General features: G+C 35.8%; 1 protein-coding gene across 6 annotated transcripts in view; it reads right to left on the reverse strand.

The window, feature by feature from the left end:
- Positions 1-11,720: 11,720 nt before the first annotated feature.
- LOC111044895 (ubiquitin carboxyl-terminal hydrolase 33-like) overlaps positions 11,721-20,349 on the reverse strand; it is a 33,094-nt gene continuing 24,465 nt past the window's right edge. For 2 of the 6 annotated variants that reach the window (XM_039442477.1, XM_039442479.1), the window contains 5 exons: positions 16,927-17,032; positions 16,264-16,459; positions 15,025-15,260; positions 12,845-13,005; positions 11,721-11,952 (listed from right to left, as the gene is read on the reverse strand). In XM_039442477.1, coding sequence (XP_039298411.1) covers positions 15,164-15,260; positions 16,264-16,459; positions 16,927-17,032 — 399 coding nt within the window. In that variant the 3' untranslated portion in view covers positions 11,721-11,952; positions 12,845-13,005; positions 15,025-15,163. Of the gene's footprint in view, positions 11,953-12,844; positions 13,006-15,024; positions 15,261-16,263; positions 16,460-16,926; positions 17,033-20,349 lie in introns of those variants that run through there. The other 4 variants (XM_039442480.1, XM_039442478.1, XM_039442481.1 and 1 more) reach the window with 3 other exon arrangements.

Here is a 20,349-nt window from a genome sequence, read left to right on the forward strand (position 1 = left end):
ATCAGTAAAAGGGGAATGTCCAGTGTCATGAATGTGCGTAGTTACAGAGGGGCAAACTGTGACTCGGACCATCATCTAGTAGGTGTGAAGTTTCGATGCCATATTGCAGTTAATAAAGAGAGATATCAAGAGCGACCAAAGTTTGATATAAACAAACTGCATGTGGCTGAGAAGAGAGAAGAATATGAAGAAGCACTGAATAGAAAAATGGAAGAGATGGATGGGTCTATTGAAGATATGATGATAGAAGAGCAATTACAAATCCTGACCGAAGCGGTAACTACCTCAGCAGAAGCAGTACTTGGCCTGGAAAGGAGAAAAATAAGAGAAGTTTGGTTTGATGAGGACTGCAGAAATGCAATTGAAGAAAAAAATATGAATAGAAATAATTATCTGCAAAGGCCCACTAGAGCAAAGAGGGAACTGTACGAAACGTCAAGAAAGGTATCTAACAAGACAATTAGAAGAAAAAAGAGAGAGTACCAAAATAAAATTGTAGAAAGAATTGAAAAGAATTTCTTGGACAATGAGACACATCACGCATATAAAGAAGTCAATGTTTTTAAAAAAGGATATCAACCCCATACAGTGTTGTGCAGAAACAAGGAAGGAGAAGTGATTGGAGATAGGGAAGCAATCAAAGAGATATGGAGAACCCATTTCAGTGAATTGTTGAATCAGGCTGCTCCCCGAATAGTACAAAATGGAGATCCTAGGTTGGAACAGGATCAGGAAAATGTAGACGGTGCTGAACCTCCAACTCTGGAGGAAATTATTGAGGCCACTAAGCTGCTAAGAAACAATAAAGCTCCCGGAACAGATGGAATTTCAGGTGAACTATGGAAGTATGGAGGCATGCAAATATACAGACGGCTTCACAAGCTTATTGAGCAGGTGTGGTGTGAAGAACAGCTCCCAAATGAATGGAAGAAAAGTATTATTTGTCCCATTTACAAAAAGGGAGACAAACTAGACTGCCGAAACTATAGAGGTATATATCTGTTGAACACAACATATAAAATATTCACCACAGCATTAAAGGCACGATTAGGGGTGTATGTGGAAAACATAATAGGAGAATACCAGGCAGGATTTAGGCCAGGTAGATCAACTACTGATCAATTATTCACCCTCCGACAGATTACAGAAAAATGCTGGGAGAACAATATAGATATATTCGCAATGTTTGTCGACTTCAGGCAGGCCTATGACAGCATCACAAGAGACAGGCTGTATACAATCATGTTAGACTTCAACATTCCATCAAAGCTGGTGAGGCTAGTCAGAGCCACAATGGAGAATACGGTTTGCCAGGTCAGAGTGGCTGGAGAGCTGACAGAATATTTCGAAACGAAGCATGGCCTAAAGCAAGGAGATGGAATTGCACCAATGCTCTTCAACTTGGCACTAGAGCATGCAATAAGGAGGACTTCAGTGGATAGGTGTGGAACACTGATGATGAAGTCAGTCCAAATACTAGGCTATGCAGATGATATTGGCATACTTGGTAGATCTATGATGGCTATGAAGAATGTAGCAATGGAGTTGGAGGAGGGTGCATCGGATGTTGGGCTGGAGATAAACACTGAAAAAACAAAAGTATTACTCCAGAGTAGACAGCATCGGAATAGACTCGGACAACGTATGGAATGTGGAGGGAAGCACTATGAAGTAGTTGATAATTTCACTTACCTAGGGAGTTGCATAACAGATACTAATGAGGAACTCAAAGAAGTTCAAAAACGTATCACTGCAGCCAACCGCACATTTTTCTCCCTTATATGCATATTCAAAGCTAGGAATGTACACCGTGAATGCAAGATAAAACTATATAAAAGCATTATAAGGACAGTGGTGTGTTACGGAAGTGAGACATGGACAATGACAGCCAGAACAGCAGACCTGTTGAATGTATTTGAGAGAAAGATGCTGCGAAGAATATATGGACCGGTGTGTGAGGCAGGACAGTGGCGTATCCGTACTAATGCAGAGTTAGCAACACTCTATAGAGAACCCCCACTATCGGCCCACATAAGATTGATGCGGCTCCGATGGGCAGGACATTTGCAACGGATGCCAGATATACGTGTGCCAAGGAAGGTATTCGTGGGACAGCCTGGAGGAAGGAGACCTGTTGGAAGACCAAGAGAGCGATGGGAGGATAGAGTGGCAAAGGACGCTAGGGAAATGCTACGTTTGAGGAGATGGAAAGGTGCAGCAATGGATAGAGATGGCTGGAGGCAAAGTTTAATTGAGGCCAAAGCCCGATTTGGGCTGTAGCGCCATTGGAGAGAGAGAGAGAGAGTGTTGATAATATTTATTGAACAAAGTTACCTGTCTGTTACCTTTTCTCCCCCTATCAATATTTTTCATTGAGAGTCAACCTAAACACTGACACAGAATAATGCTCACCAGTCATGGTGAACTGTCAAAATTGTCTGGTGAAGATGGCATGCATCTATATGAAGGTTTGATGCATGAAGAAGTCATTGAATTAGCTATTGAGATCCATGGCGCACTCGGTGTCATATCGTCGCATTGTTCGGGTGATGCATTGGTTGATATGGTTGTGGAGGTGCGCGCGCAGCTTGTACTGCCGGAATGTTGTGTCTGTTGTTGCTCTGTAGAAAATAGCTTTGTATTTGAAGTTTAGTGAAAGGTTTGCTATCTAAGTAAATTTCTCATTCTCTATTAGTGTTTGGGTACAGACTTTTCGACTGTTACTCTAAAAAGTGTAGAGAGGTTAGATGGAATAGTTGAAGTATCTGGTAATGTTTTGGAGGTTAGGTTTGAAGAGTAAGTGAGTATTGTTACTTGTCAGTGAATATTGTTATCGGCTAGAAACAGCAGAAGTTGGATGCTTTGTTGATAAGGTAAACTACTGTTAGCCCAGATCAGTGATTATTTCAGAGGCTCCAAAAGGGTGCTCTTGTTGTTCTGCTTTCGCCCGCCGGCAATTTGAGTTTGATAAGCACATCTGAAGCGTCGCCGGTTGCTATGACAACGACTGTTTTGAAACAGGTGTAAGAGACGCGGTAATTTTAAAACTCTTTTTCTGCCTTCGCGCTCTATTGCATTATCACTGATTACGAGAACAATAATATTAATTATGGGATCTCATACTGTTGCTATTTCAATTCCCTATATATAATCGCATTCCTCTAACCAGGAGCTTCCCGTTTCTCCCGCCTTGAAAGCTCTCTAGGCTCTTTCGACACCTTTCTATACTTTCCTGTCCTCGATAGTTGAATAGCACCCAAGTTATTTTAGAAAAGATCAAAATGACTAGAACTCGTAGTGAATATGACAAAGCCAATGGTATGGCACAGCAACACTTAAATGATATAAAAAACGACTTAATTAATCAGGAAGTGGCTGAGACTGCAGTAACCCTTCATGGAATCCTCTCAGTGTTATGTGAAAAGTACTCAAGTGATGCAATAATTGATTTAGTGCCTGAAATCACGTCGCTATTAAACAAATTTGATGCATCCATCAAAACAAATAACGACTTGCAGGAGTGTGTTACCGATATGACTAAAGAAAATAAGTTGTTATTGAATTCTTTAGAATTAGAAAAAAGTAAAAGAAAACTTGATTTTGAAGAGTCATTACATTGCGAAGAGATAGCGGAAGATGAAATAAAAATCCTAAAAATTGAAATTGAAATGTTAAATAAAAATAAGCTATCATTAAAGAAGGAGATAGAGGATAAGAATGCAATCATTAGTCTTCTAAAATCCGACTGTGAGAAACTCTCTCACACAATTCAGCCGGAAAATACTGATGGAATATTTGTTAGACCTAAGTACAATACCAGACTGAAAAATCGTGCTCCTAATCCCTCAGTTAGAACTCAAAATAGATTCTCTGCATTGGAAGTAAGCGAATCACCACCCCTACCTGCTGGGGACGTTGACCACAACCATGTGCAGCCAACACGTCGTCCACAAACGACTGCTAGGACTAGGTCATTGAACGTACATTTGTATGCTGATAGCCAGGGTAGGGACGTCTTCAAGCATTTCAATGTCAAGAACCATAAGTTTCTTGGTATGGTGAAACCTGGAGCTAGATTCAAGGATGTAGTTGAGGAGACCATTCAACCAAGTGCCAATGATATAGTCGTCTTCTTAGCTGGTACAAATGATGTTGCTCATAATGAAAGAAAGGAACTTCACACCTCTCTCCGGAATAAACTACGGGAACTGCACAACAAACGGGCTAGGAATGTGATTGTATTTTCAGTCCCTCACAGACATGATCTCCCAATCTGGTCAGCCATCAACAAAGAAATTCAGGAGGCTAATGAAGAAAACTTTAACTTATGTGAGCATTTTAGTAATGTAACTTTTGTAAATATTAGTAACATAGGTAGACGTTTTCACACATCAAATGGACTACATCTAAACAGGCTAGGAAAGAAATATGTGTGTGATAAAATCATGGGTTTAGTCGATAAGATAGCTTGTGATCATGAAATCGTTTCCAAATCTATACCTTTAAAGTTTACCTTCGAACCGCAAACTGCAATGGACTCTTCCAATAATTTAAACTGTATAGCAGCGTCGACAGCAGTCAATACCTAACCAGCGAAGAAGTACAACATACGGATTCAACAATAAACAGGAGTGAATTGAACATTTTTTTCATAAATATCTGCTCACTTAAATACAAGCTGAACCAGATAGAGCAAATTTTGTTGGAGAAGGGAATTAATATTCTATGTATTAATGAACACTGGTTAAATTATGATGAGATATCACTATATGTCCCAGGTAGCTTCGTCCTAGCAGCCTCTTACTGCAGGACACCTCCACTCATACACGGAGGCTCATCTATATTAGTCAGTCCTCTATCAAGTACAGTACACTGAATGTTAGTAAATTTTGTAAGGATAGGGTATTTGAAATGTCAGCCATAAAAATTGTCCAAAACAACTGTATTATAATGTGTCTATACAGGACACCTGACTCTGATCTTCAGGACTTCTTAACTAGATTGGAAGAAGTTTTAAACTTTATCACTGAAAAACCCTACTCTTCTATTGCAATCACTGGAGATTTCAATATAAACATACTTTATGATCATAGACCGGAGGTCCTCCAATTCATGGATGTAATGAGATCCTTCAATTTATATAATGTACACTCCCTTCCAACAAGGGGAAGAGCAAGCCTGGACAATGTGTTTACATGTATTAAACCTGAGTTTACTAATATGAATTGTATGAACAGGACCTTATATCTGACCATGCAGGTATTTTTGTTAATTTTTCAATAGGAGTTACCAATAGTACAAAGAATGACAAGGAAACAGAATTCCGCAAAAAGCGTCTTATCTCGGCTGTTAGACTAAATAATTATAATAGGTGTCTATCTAATTACGACTGGTCGAATATTTTCAATGTCTGTGATACAAATACTGTGATATCTACGTTTATAAATGTTTTAACGTTTTACCTGAATGTTCATTGTCCTCTAATTGACTATAAACTTAGGCCCAAATCTAGTCAAAAAAATTGGTTCACGCCTGAACTGAAGCTAATGAGGGAACGTCTAATGATGTATTATAGTATCTGGAAGATAAACAATACTGGGAATGCAAAGGATGACTTCAAAAACTATAAGAAGCTGTACAATACAGCTATAGATCAAGCAAAAATTGCAGCAAATGATAACATTATCAGCAAATCAGCTAATAGATGTAAAACAGCCTGGAGAATTGTTAAAAAAGAGACAGGGCAAAACATGGCGCATCCAAAAGTTATCTCTCACCAGAAACGCTAAATGATTACTTTATTAATGTCCCAAATAATGCAGCCAAAAAGCAAAACTCCTCTCCACTCACCTATTCTGATTTTTTAAAAAATTATAAATTTACTGAGGGTATTAATAGACAAATGCTCAACTTTTCATGGAAAGTGGTAGATCCAGATACTATTAGATCGATTGTTAGTAGTTTAAGTGCATCAAAAAGTGAAGATTGTTTTGGTATGTCCAATTTTTTGCTAAAAATATTATTGAATCTATATTGGCCCCCTCAACAGTGATAATAAATTTAGTTTTGCTTACTGGAAAATTTACCGATTGCTTAAAGCTCTCATTACTCAGTCCGATTTTCAAAAAAGGCCAATAGCAATTGTTACAATAATTAGCAAGATAATAGAGACTTGTATTTTCCATCAATTGTATGACTATTTCACAATCAACAAACTGTTAAATGTCAACCAATTTGGGGTCAGGCCTAACTGCTCAACCACAATGGCGGTTGAAAAAATAGTAAATTACATCCTTGATGGTTTTGAGAAGAGGATGGTTGTAGGAGGTAAAATGTTGGACCTGAGTAAAGCGTTTGATGTTGTTTCACATGACATTCTTTGCAGGAAGCTTGAACACTATGGAATCAGAAACAGTAAACTAGAATTAATAGAAAGTTACCTTAGAGATAGATACCAAATTGTTAAGCTCAATAATAATTGTAAATCCAAACCAAAGAAAGTATTGGCTGGAGTACCTCAAGGTTCGGTCCTTGGGCCCTTTTTATTCTTAGTTTTTATGAATGATTTTAATGTAAATGTACCCAGCTTTTCTGTGCTTTATGCAGATGACACTACCATTTTGGATTCGAATGGAAATGTAGATAATGTGTTAGACAGCCTTGTTTTGTCAATGGACCGTAGTAAAGAGTGGTACGGAGCAAATTGCCTGACACTTTCTTTGTAATAATTTAAATATTGAACACCAGCCGTACCTAAAGCCAGTGAAATTATTAGGAATCATGCTGGACAGCAAGCTGACCTGGACTAGTCATGTAGAGTATTTATGTAAAAAGTTGGCCAGAGTCATGTTTCTTTTAAGGAAATTGAAATGTAATGTTAGTAAGGAAGTCTTGATTCTTACCTATTATGGTCTTTTTCACTCTCAACTTAATTATGGACTTCGACTGTGGGGTAATAGTAGTGAGATGAAAAAAGTATTCGTATGGCAGAAAAAAGCTATTCGTTGCATAGTTGGCCTGAAGAGTGATGAAACTTGTAAAAATAGCTTTATTGAACTGAATATTATGACTCTTCCATCTATGTACATTTACTGTAACCTAATTTATGTTAAAAAAAATATAAATGATTTCAAACAACACCATCATCAGCATGCACATCTAACAAGACACAGGGATAACTTAGTTATGCCATATATTAGACTAAGCAAATCATTAAAAAGCCATAGGTATCAGCAATATTTATTGTTTAACAAATTGCCGCGCACAATCAGGATCCTGCCAACAAAAAAATTTATCCCAGCAATATCCTATTGGCTGAAGCAAAGTGCTTTTTACTCTACTGAAGAGTATCTTAATCTTACTGACATAAATAACTGGACTGGTAATTGATTTGTAATCTTAATTTTTGTAATATGTTTGACTGGGTCGCGTGTTGCGCCCTCACAAAGTGACAAAGCCTATTGTATAATATTATGTACTTATTGGTCAATAAAGATTCTTATTCTTATTCTTATATCATCCCTCATTTGATAAAGACATTGAATCGTCTGGATGCATGTTTAAAAATAAACGGTGACCTTCAGATGAGTTTAACTGACATTTCAACGGAAAACTCGCAGATAAAGAAGAAACTCAATGAAGAAATTCAAAGAAGATTTCAGTGCTTCAAAGAGTCACTGAACATGGAGGAACAGACGGAGAGTGAAATTGGAGAGTTGAGATCAATGGTGAATGATTTATTGATGGGTGAAAAAAGACTTCAAAATGAAATTTTGGAGAAGGATAAAATGCTTGAAGCGTTGAGGGCTGATTGTACTGATCGTAATCGCAACCATACACTTCTCCATAAAATTCAACAACTTGAGAGGCAGCTGGAGAGTTATGAGCGGACACGGGAATCGTTGGATGGCCGGCCGGGTGAGCGGAGTGAGGCTGCTGATGGGGGAGTGGAGCGGCCGAATCGCTGTGCAGCTACTCTTGGACTTTTGGCTGAGCAGAGCTTTCCACCTGTCGTTCAACCACAATGTTCTACATTGCTTGAAAGATTGAATATGTTTGTTTGTAATGAACTCTTATGTGATAATGATATAAACGCCTATTGTTGTGAAAGGTTTTCCCAAATTAGAGATCTTGCAGTTATTGATCCGGTTGTGACATCGCTTTTAATTAATGACAGTAACTACGATCCTTCTTTTCTAGTTTCCGAAACATATGCACAAAAATATAGCTTTCATTATCAATGACAATAATATCATTTGTGAAGGTTACTTGAGCTCGGGTTGGAATGGCTCACACTGGAGCCTTCTTATCTATGATTATACAAAATCCTGACTCCTCCTTCTACAATTTTGATTCTTTAAAGAACTACAATGAGAAAATCATGCGTAAGTTATTTGATACATTGAAACTAACTTTCAACACAGAAAGGATAACAAACGTAAACTGCCTTCAGCAGGACAATTCACTTGATTGCGGAATTTATGTACTGTATCATCTCAAAAACTATGTAAGATTGAGGGTAGGGAATAAAGATAAATGTTTTACTCAAAATCTTGTATTATCAAAGTTTGATACAAAAAGGTTCAGATGGAAGGTGTTGAGTACGATTGGTCAATATTTGAAACATGAAACATTTAATGGTGCGAATTGTGTTAGTCAATCGGAAGAAGATATTGGACCTCTCAGGAAGGAAAGAGAATGTGATTTGCTAATTGCAAACAGTCTAATGGAGTGTGGAAAACCAGATGAAATAAAAGTGATAAGTGATGAAAATGAAGTGTGTGATGAATTACCCAACGGTGATGGAATTGATTCACGTCATTCGTCCCAGACTAGATCTGTCTCTAAAAAGAAAATAAGAATTTTTGCAGATAGCCAAGGTAGAACAGTGAGTGACTTATTAGCTAGTAAGAGTGATTATGACATCCGAACGATACTCAAACCAGGAGCAAAATTTCAAGATGTCACGAAGGAATACATGAAAGTGTTTAGATCTGGGATTACAGGATGCGGCAGTTTTTATATCGGGCACTAATGATATAGCCTGTAATCAGGCTGAAAAATAACACTGCGTCAAAGACTTTACCACATGAGACATACACAAGTTTTTGTAACGGATGTTCCTTTCAGGTATGATTTACCAGACTGGTCTTGTGTTAACACAGTGCATGATGATTCCGGATGGAGTCAACTTTGTTTTACAGATGTTGAGCTGAAATCTTGACTCTAAACATAATCTTTATGCATTCAGGAATCGTTTCAATACTATAGAAGCTCTAATAGTTACACCAGAAGGCACTAGATAGCAGCTCTGTACAGTAACATATGATTGAATAGTGAGCGGTTCCATAACAAGAATTCACGGATTTTGACAGTTTTGTTTGATTTTTAGAAATTATTCTATTTCCAAATTGCACAAACAAAAAATGTATTACTATTTAGCATATTATAATGTACTTATCTAACTTATAATGCAAGTGTTTAATGACTTCTAGATTATATTTTTACTAAAAAAGCTTCGCGACTCCATTTGGAGTCTTCATGCATTGGCGGTAATAGTATGAGAGTCAAGTTTATAGGTTAGTTTGTACGTTTAGTCTTTCGAGTTGTGTATTGGTGTTGTGCGTTCACATTTATCTCTGTTTGTTCTGTTTTATGAAACTTTTTTATCTGATTTTATTTCATATTTGGTAATTTAAAAATGGAAGAAGAATGTGTGTATATCGTGGGAGATGACGGATCTCTAACAGAAATAACAGAAGATGTAATATATTCCATACCTGTGACTATACCAGACGATAGTGAAGATGAGTTTGATGTGAATGAAGATGAAATTTTAGAAGTCAATGATGTGTTTTTTTTTCGAAAAAAGCCAATGAAAATATTATTCCGTTGATGTGTGATACTGCTTTGAAGTGATCCGTGGTCTAGTGGATAGAGTGCTTGCGTAGCAGCATAGAGATCCCGGGTTCAAACCCCACTGAGAGCCAAAAGTTTTTTAAACAGATCACTCCCGTGTTATCGGATGGGCACGTTAAACTGTCGGTCCCGGCTGAAGTATGACAGTCGTAAGGCCCATTGACGGCTTAAATTATATATTCAGGCGGTGGAACATTCCCGCAAGGAACTCCCCACCAACAAAAGCCATACGAATTTATTTTTATTTTTACTGCTTTGACTACACTATCAGCTTCAACTACATTACCAACTCCAACTGCGAGTACATCATCAGCTTCAACTACATCACCAGGTCTGTCAACATCACCTACTACAATTAACCAGTCACTACCTAGTACCTCAGAGAGAGAAAATACTGATGAACAAGTAAGTAGGCAGCCAATGAAGAAATTACCAAAGAGGAATGTAATTTGGAAAAAATCAACATTGAATATTGAAGATTCAACTTTCATAGGAGACTCATCACTCCCAAAAAATATTCTTGAATTGAATACCCCATTTGAGTTTTTCTCCTACTTTTTTTCAAATGATTTATTAGAAAAAATTGCTGCAGAATCTTCATTGTATTCTACAAAGAAGGATCCAAATAAACCGGAAAATGTGACAACCAAAGACATTAGAAATTACTTGGGAGTCCTACTCATAACATCTATAATGACTGTGAAAAATGTTAGGTTATATTGGCATTCAAAAATAGGACTAGATATTATAAAAGAAACTATGACTTTAAACAAGTTCGAGTTGCTGAGACGAGTTCTACACTTCAATGATATGGAAAACCCTGATGATAAACTGTGGAAGCTTAGACCTGTGCTAGACCATCTCCTGAAGAATTTTAAAAGCATACCTATTGAAGAAAATTTGAGTGTAGATGAACAGATGTGTGCCACCAAAGCACGGCATCATCTGAAAGTCTACATGCCAGATAAACCGCACAAGTATGGCTACAAAATATTCATATTATGTGGAGTCTCAGGATTTGCATATAACTTCGAGATTTATACTGGCAGAGAGAATGATTACAGACCATTGGATGAACCAGACTTGGGTGCTAGTAGTAATGTTGTTGTTCGTTTAATGATGATTGTACCCAAAGATCAAAATTACAAAGTATATTTTGATCATTATTACACATCTCTCAACCTATTAGACTATTTGAAAAAATGCGGAATTTATTCACTAAGGACTGTAACGAGAAATAGAGTGAACAACTGTAAACTACCAGAAGATAAAGAATTGAAAGATATGGCAAGAGGTGAAATAATAGAATATGTTGGTGATTATGATAGGACCCTAACTTCTAATCTTCTTTGGAAGGATAACAAACCAGTGGTTATGCTGTCAACATTAGCTGGGACTCATCCAGTCACTCAAATAAAACGCTATGACAGAAAACAGAAGAAAGATGTGATGTTGAAATGCCCAAACGTGATTCAAGTTTATAATAAACACATGGGCGGTGTGGATATGTTGGATAGCTTGATTGGACGATATAGAGTGATTATGCGATCAAAAAAATGGTATATGCGAATTTTTTATCAACTACATTACCAACTCCAACTGCGAGTACATCATCAGCTTTACTTATACTTTTCTTGTCCCAAATTGTTGTGCGTTATCAAATTTTCATCTTAAACTATAGGAGGCAGAGTTCCAGTAATGGTTTAATGGTCATAGTTGTTACCTGCGATTGCGGCAATTCTATTGTCATAATCTTTGCCGTATTACATAATATTTGTGAGTCCATCAATTATAGAAATTACTTTTGCAAAATGGAATCCCATGAAGAAGCTGAAACTTGTACGGACATTTGTTTATGGTCCTTTTAAACGCAGGAGGCAAGCGAGCAAAATCGTCGTTTTCAACTGCACCGGGCTCGACGAAATTTTTAGATTTGTTTAGCCACAGTTTGGAAATCGCATACAATGTTGAAGATCATCGGCAATGTGCAAGGCCCACTCCCTTTTTTCACGGGTTGCAGGGCTGTCACGTTTTCTGAAACATTCATACAGCATACATTTCAAACTTGACAAGTGCAAGTACAACTTTAATAGGCTATAACTATATAGTGACTAGTGATTTTACTCCAAGGAGTTTTCTAGAAACTGTGAATCAAACTGTAAGAGGAAAAGTCTTACAGCTAAAAATATATATTTGTCATCTACTTGGCATAATCTAGACACTAATAGTAAAACACTGAAATATTGCCTACATATATCACGAATTTATAAATAAGTTACAAACACGTTTCAACATCTACGGTATCATCTTCAGTGTGAAAATTCAAAATCTAAATGAAAATTAAAATTTTTACACCACAGATGTTGAAACATGTTTGTAACTTTTCAATAAATTTGTGATATTTTTACACAATATTCCAGTGTTCTATTATGAATAAATATCACTATATCTCACCAAAAACAGTATCTGAAATCTAGACACTTTTGTCATCATGAACCTATCAGTAGTTCAAGTAAAATTCAACGCACTTTGTCATATCATCTTCATTATCTAATTAGTGCTGAATAAAATTATTCACATCAGAAATGTCAATAATGCTAAACTTGAATACTTTATTATTATTATTATTCATGATATCCTTATTGTTTAACAGTGTACAACAACTGGTTAACATTAATAGTATGAAGAAGGGTCTTCACATGAGCTAATGCCTATGATTGAGGAGCGAGTTCCTAAGATAATGTATAGTATTAGAAGACCATTAAAATGACATTATTATACTGTACATGATGACATTGAAGCATACTGATTAGAAAATAGAGAAAGAAGGTTACATTCTGTACACCAGGAGCGTTAAATCAAGCATCTATCCTTCGTATTACCAGTAAAATTGAAAACATGTGTAAATCAATGGAAATGGACTAACCTATAAACCAGTAGGTATGCTTCACATGAAGCAACCTTGTCATCTGTGACATTGGTCACACGTTCATCATCATATTCAAACCAGATGTCCGCTATTAGGACTCTCTCCTTTGTGGCATATAGTTGCCATAAGGTCGTAGGTTTTCCCCTCCGACTGGCATTCTGAAAAACAAGTCAAACATGTTACCTTGCAATACCTTACCTTAATCGAATAATGCCTTACAATAATCGAATGATGCATCGTCTTGGAGCTCTTCCCTTGCTCAGTTATTTCACATACATTAGCTCCGAAACCACTAAAGCAATACATATCAAAATTCAATTCAAAAACATTTTGATTTCACCAACACAATTGAGAAATGCCAATTGAGATACTGGTTACTTGGAAATTGAGGAATTCATAAAAGTTTGAAAGTAATAAACAAATTATTCAGAAGCCAGCAAATTCTGTACTACTACAGGCATTCATCAAGTGGAATTTCGTCATTGATTGGCTTCATCTATTTGACTATGTTTAACATCATCTAGTCAATAGCAAAACTGGAAATAATGGAATGTTGTAGGACAACTCACACATGAAAATTCAATCAGTTTCTAGACAAGGAGAGAGAATAGCAGAGAAGCATTACCAGAATGAACATATGGTGTCATGTCGAGTTCAGTGAACGGGAATGAAACCTGTCGAATTTTTTCTGTTGAGTCCGGCAAGAACCTCTTGAGGTTGATACACAGTAACTCGGGTAACTGCATAATTTTGGAAAATGTTATCCCATCACGGGCTGCATTACACTTTTTACACCTGCAAATTGAATAAAATTTAATAATTTGCCAGAAATTGAGCAGGGGTCGCTTGGTAAAGCTCTTTAAATACATAACTACAATTAATGGATTCACTCAAAATAAGAGTGAATTTGTTCTACTGCATAACTATAACAGCTCTAAGCACCATTAGCCAGCAAGCTCGCTTTCAAAACATTCCAAAACATTCATTTCACCCTTTCAAGTTTCAATCTACTTGAAAAATCTAGAAGAACTACTGTAAAAGTTCTTTGAAAAACTGTAAAAAGGAACCCTCAAAAGTAGCATCACGACCTAATCCGAACGTATTTGGTTCAGTAGATTTACAGTTCTGTTGATTTATGAATCTAAGTGAGTGATTGAGGGGATGAATCAGTGCAATTTCGCTTTTATATACAGAGTGTTTCCGAACTCCCTACCATTATTCTAGGGCATTGTTTCTGGGTACAAAAAATGATTCAATCAATTTACATGAAATTATTAGGTGAGTAGGTGGTACATACATTTCATAACTGGATTTGCAATATAGACTCCAAATATTTGATGGTCTGACAGATGTGGTTCTTCCACTGCACACTAAATTTCACCCCGACTTATATTAGGAGAAACGTTGTACAGACAAGAGTTGAATCAAGTCGGTTCGTAGTTAAGGCAGTAGAAATTTGTTAATTGCAGCATATTGAGAAAATTGAGAGTCTTTGCACGACTATGCCTAACATCAACATCAAGATTTATGTCACCTGTTACAACCACTCTAAAATGTTTATACTTTTGTGAATTACAGAGCAAAGAAGTAGAATTGTTGATATTCTCTGTAAATAGTTCAATATTAGAACTAGGAGTTCTATATACAGAGGCGATAATTGAATGTTGACTAGGAAAAGCAATAGCCACTATTTCACATTAAATGGGACACTAACATTAAAGGAAAGTAATAAAGTATTGAGTGAATTTTCAATTATAGAAACGGCAATAATTATAGGAAACTGCCATACTTGTCAGACTAAAGAACGCAAACAAGTGATTCACCACAATGCACAGAAAACAAACATTCCCAGTCAGTTTCTAGGTTAGAAAGATTCTCTTCAGTTATTTACTCATTTACATATTATTTGCTGATTGTGTGGTGGAAAATATCGTGCGTTACTTGGCCATGAATGTCTGTTGCGCGGCTAACGCCTTGACTGGAAACATCATGCAATATACTTTTCTTGTCCCAAATTGTTGTGCGTTATCAAATTTTCATCTTAAACTATTAATAGGAGGCAGAGTTCCAGTAATGGCTTAATGGTCATAGTTGTTACCTGCGATTGCGGCTATTCTATTGTCATAATCTTTGCCGTATTACATAATATTTGTGAGTCCATGAATTATATAACTTACTTTTGCAAAATGGAATCCCATGAAGAAGCTGAAACTTGTACGGACATTTGTTTATGGTCCTTGTAAACGCAAGAGGCAAGCAAGCAAAATAAATCGTCATTTTCAACTGCACCGGGCTCGACGAAATTTTTAAATTTGTTTAGCCATAGTTTGGAAATCGCATACAATGTTGAAGCTCATCGGCAATGTGGAAGGCCCCCTCCCTTCTTTCACGGGTTGCAGGGCTGTCACGTTTTCTGAAACATTCATACAGCATACATTTCAAACTTGACAAGTGCAAGTACAACTTTAATAGGCTATAACTATATAGTGACTAGTGATTTTACTCCAAGGAGAGTTTTCTGGAAACTGTGAATCAAACTGTAAGAGGAAAAGTCTTACAGCTAAAAATATATATTTGTCATCTACTTGGCATAATCTAGACACTAATAGTAAAACACTGAAATATTGCCTACATATATCACGAATTTATAAATAAGTTACAAACACGTTTCAACATCTACGGTATCATCTTCAGTGTGAAAATTTAAAATCTAAATGAAAATTAAAATTTTTACACCACAGATGTTGAAACATGTTTGTAACTTTTCAATAAATTTGTGATATTTTTACACAATATTCCAGTGTTCTATTATGGATAAATATCACTATATCTCACCAAAAACAGTATCTGAAATCTAGACACTTTTGTCATCATGAACCTATCAGTAGTTCAAGTAAATTCAACGCACTTTGTCATATCATCTTCATTATCTAATTAGTGCTGAATAAATTATTCACATCAGAAATGTCAATAATGCTAAACTTGGATACTTATTTAGAATCTATGGGCGACTCAACATACATCAGTAAATGCAAAGGAAATGATTAATATAAATCCTTAGAAACATGATCAATCTCAATATTATTATTATTCATGATTGGTATTTTGAATTGAAATTGTATTCATCCTTATTGTTTAACAGTGTACAACAACTGGTTAACATTAATAGTATGAAGAAGGGTCTTCACATGAGCTAATGCCTATGATTGAGGAGCGAGTTCCTAAGATAAAGTATAGTATTGGAGACCATTAACATGACATTATTATACTGTACATGATAACATTGAAGCATACTGAATAGAAAATAGAGAAAGAAGGTAACATTCTGTACACCAGTAGCGTTAAATCAAGCATCTAACCTTCATATTACCAGTAAAATTGAAAACATCTGTGTATATCATTGGAAATGGACTAACCTATAAACCAGTAGGTATGCTTCACATGAAGCAACCTTGTCATCTGTGACCTTGGTCACACGTTCATCATCATATTCAAACCAGATTTTTTCTTTGTCCTTAAACGCGTAGCAAATGTAATGTCCGCTATGAGGACTCTCTCCTTTGTGGCATATAGTTGCCATAAGGTCGTAGGTTTTCCCCTCCGACTGGCATTCTGAAAAACAAGTCAAACATGTTACCTTGCAATACCTTACCTTAATCGAATAATGCCTTACAATAATCGAATGATGCATCGTCTTGGAGCTCTTCCCTTGCTCAGTTATTTCACATACATTAGCTCCGAAACCACTAAAGCAATACATATCAAAATTCAATTCAAAAACATTTCGATTTCACCAACACAATTGAGAAATGCCAATTGAGATACTGGTTACTTGGAAATTGACGAATTCATAAAAATTTGATTGTAGTAAACAAATTATTCAGAAGCCAGCAAATTCTGTACTACTACAGACATTTATTAAGTGGAATTTCGTCATTAATTGGCTTCATCTATTTGACTATGTTTAACATCATCTAGTCAATAGCAAAACTGGAAATAATGGAATGTTGTAGGACAACTCACACATGAAAATTCAATCAGTTTCTAGACAAGGAGAGAGAATAGCAGAGAAGCATTACCAGAATGAACATATGGTGTCATGTCGAGTTCAGTGAACGGGAATGAAACTTGTTGAGTTTTCTCTGTTGAGTCCGGCATGAACCTCTTGAGGTTGATACACAGTAACTCGGGAGGCAAGCGAGCAAAATCGTCGTTTTCATCTGCACCGGGCTCGACGAAATTTTTAGATTTGTTTAGCCACAGTTTGGTAATCGCATACAATGTTGAAGCTCATCGGCAATGTGGAAGGCCCCCTCCCTTCTTTCACGGGTTGCAGGGCTGTCACGTTTTCTGAAACATTCATACAGCATACATTTCAAACTTGACAAGTGCAAGGACAACTTTAATAGGCTATAACTATATACAGGATGATTCATAATTATGGTGAAATAATTTAATACGTGATAGTAGAGGTGAAAATAAGAAAAAAAGTTCATATAAACATATATCCATAAACGCTTCATTAGCGAGTTATACAGGATGAAAGATTTCGCCCGGAATTCAGTTCCTCTGGTGAAATACACCGATGCTGAATTGTTTGGGGACTAGTTTTTTAAAAACTTATGCTATATTCATATGGAAAAATATCTGAAAAATTGAATAAAACTAGTCTGGAAGCTGTAGTGTGAGTAGTTTTTGAGAAAAAAGTTGAAATATGCAAAAAATCCAAGTAGAAAAACACAGACTTTTACGTTTGATGCCCAATAACTTTCTTTAATAACCAGTGAACAAATAATTTTTCGCAATAAAAATTGTAGAGAATTTAATTCTGAAAAGAATTATGTAAGCTGTGTAAACTAAATTTAAATAAAAGTTGAATAAAATGAATTCTTATGTAGTACATTACACCACAAAAATTTGCTGTTTTATGAGGAGAGAACTAATAACTCATATGTTGTAGCTGATTGCAAATAAAACATGGATTTTAATAATAGCTGTTCCAAAACAGCTGATTTATTATGTTTTAAATAAGAAAATATTTAAAAGAAATTATCAGCTGAAAATTATTTTCAGAAATATTCTAGTTCACTGTTGAACAAAAAAAAAAAAACAAACTGTAAGTTAGGCCTACTGTAACCACGCTGTTTTTTTTGTTCAATCTATTAACCAGTTATTTGTAACCATTCCACTCTGCTTTTGTGTTAAGTGCTAACTTTTAAAAAATGGCAGGTAATCTTAGACATTATTCATACTCCGAATAAGCTGACATGCATTTAATGTATGGAATGGGACACTACTGTAATAGTACTGAAGCAAGACGTTTGTATCAAGAGAACTTTCCCAACCGAGTATGTCCAAGTTCAAGGTTTTTTGCCACTATTCATCAACGTCTGTCTGAAACAGATTCTTTGATATCCAAAGAGCACATTTATGCAGGCAGACCCCGATCTACTATGACTGTTGAGTTAGAAGAACAAGTTCTTAATGAAATTTATGAACATCCAGAGAAGAGCACAAGAGAATTGTCAGTGCAGTTTAATGTCCATCAATCTATTATTTGGAGGAAACTAAAATAGCAACAATTACATCCATACCACCTCCAGAAAGTTCATACTCTATTGCCACGAGACTGTATTCCCTGTGCTGGTATTTGCCGATGGTTTTTAGTAAAACTTGTCTACCCAAACTTTTTAACAACCGTTTTATTTACCGACGAGGCACACTCTCCAAGAACAGCTATCGTTAACGTCAACAACCAACATATTTGGGCAGCTGAGAATCCTCATTCCATCAATCCTAATCTTCCACAACATCAGTTTTCAGTAAAAATTTGGGCAGGAATCATAGGAGATCATCTACTTCTGTTCGAGCTTCCTCCCAGGCTTAATGGCATAATCTACTAGTCTTTTGGTATAAGTTTAATGTCATTTAGATATGCTACTTTCATAAAAAAAAACTTTTCATAAAAAACCGAATATTCTATTTGCAATCAGCTACAACTTATGAGTTATTAGTTCTCTCCTCATAAAACAGCAAATTTTTGTGGTGTAATGTACTACATAAGAATACATTTTATTCAACTTTTATTTGAATTTAGTTTACACAGCTTACATAATTCTTTTCAGAATTAAATTCTCTACAATTTTTATTGAGAGTGTGCCTCGTCGGTAAATAAAACGGTTGTTAAAAAGTTTGGGTAGACAAGTTTTACTAAAAACCATCGGCAAATACCAGCACAGGGAATACAGTCTCGTGGCAATAGAGTATGAGCTTTCTGGAGGTGGTATGGATGTAATTGTTGCTATTTTAGTTTCCTCCAAATAATAGATTGATGGACATTAAACTGCACTGACAATTCTCTTGTGCTCTTCTCTGGATGTTCATAAATTTCATTAAGAACTTGTTCTTCTAACTCAACAGTCATAGTAGATCGGGGTCTGCCTGCATAAATGTGCTCTTTGGATATCAAAGAATCTGTTTCAGACAGACGTTGATGAATAGTGGCAAAAAACCTTGAACTTGGACATACTCGGTTGGGAAAGTTCTCTTGATACAAACGTCTTGCTTCAGTACTATTACAGTAGTGTCCCATTCCATACATTAATGCATGTCAGCTTATTCGGAGTATGAATAATGTCTAAGATTACCTGCCATTTTTAAAAGTTAGCACTTAACACAAAAGCAGAGTGGAATGGTTACAAATAACTGGTTAATAGATTGAACAAAAAAAACAGCGTGGTTACAGTAGGCCTAACTTACAGTTTGTTTTTTTTTTGTTCAACAGTGAACTAGAATATTTCTGAAAATAATTTTCAGCTGATAATTTCTTTTAAATATTTTCTTATTTAAAACATAATAAATCAGCTGTTTTGGAACAGCTATTATTAAAATCCATGTTTTATTTGCAATCAGCTACAACCTATGAGTTATTAGTTCTCTCCTCATAAAACAGCAAATTTTTGTGGTGTAATGTACTACATAAGAATTCATTTTATTCAACTTTTATTTGAATTTAGTTTACACAGCTTACATAATTCTTTTCAGAATTAAATTCTCTACAATTTTTATTGCGAAAAATTATTTGTTCACTGGTCATTAAAGAAAGTTATTGGTCATCAAACGTAGAAGTCTGTGTTTTTCTACTTGGATTTTTTGCATATTTCAACTTTTTTCTCAAAAACTACTCACACTACAGCTTCCAGACTAGTTTTATTCAATTTTTCAGATATTTTTCCATATGAATATAGCATAAGTTTTTAAAAAACTAATCCCCAAACAATTCAGCATCGGTGTATTTCATCAGAGGAAATGAATTCCGGGCGAAATCTTTCACTCTGTATAGCTCGCTAATGAAGCGTTTATGGATATATGTTTGATATGATAAACCATATGTTTTCGTTGTCATTGATTCATTCATAAATATCAAATGTTGTTGATCCGTTACTAGTAGAAAGTCATGTTCAATTTTATTTGATTAAAGCTCTACAAATGAAGAGTTTACT

The sequence above is a fragment of the Nilaparvata lugens genome, chromosome X (genome assembly GCF_014356525.2).
Source record: "Nilaparvata lugens isolate BPH chromosome X, ASM1435652v1, whole genome shotgun sequence".
NCBI lineage: Eukaryota > Metazoa > Arthropoda > Insecta > Hemiptera > Delphacidae > Nilaparvata > Nilaparvata lugens.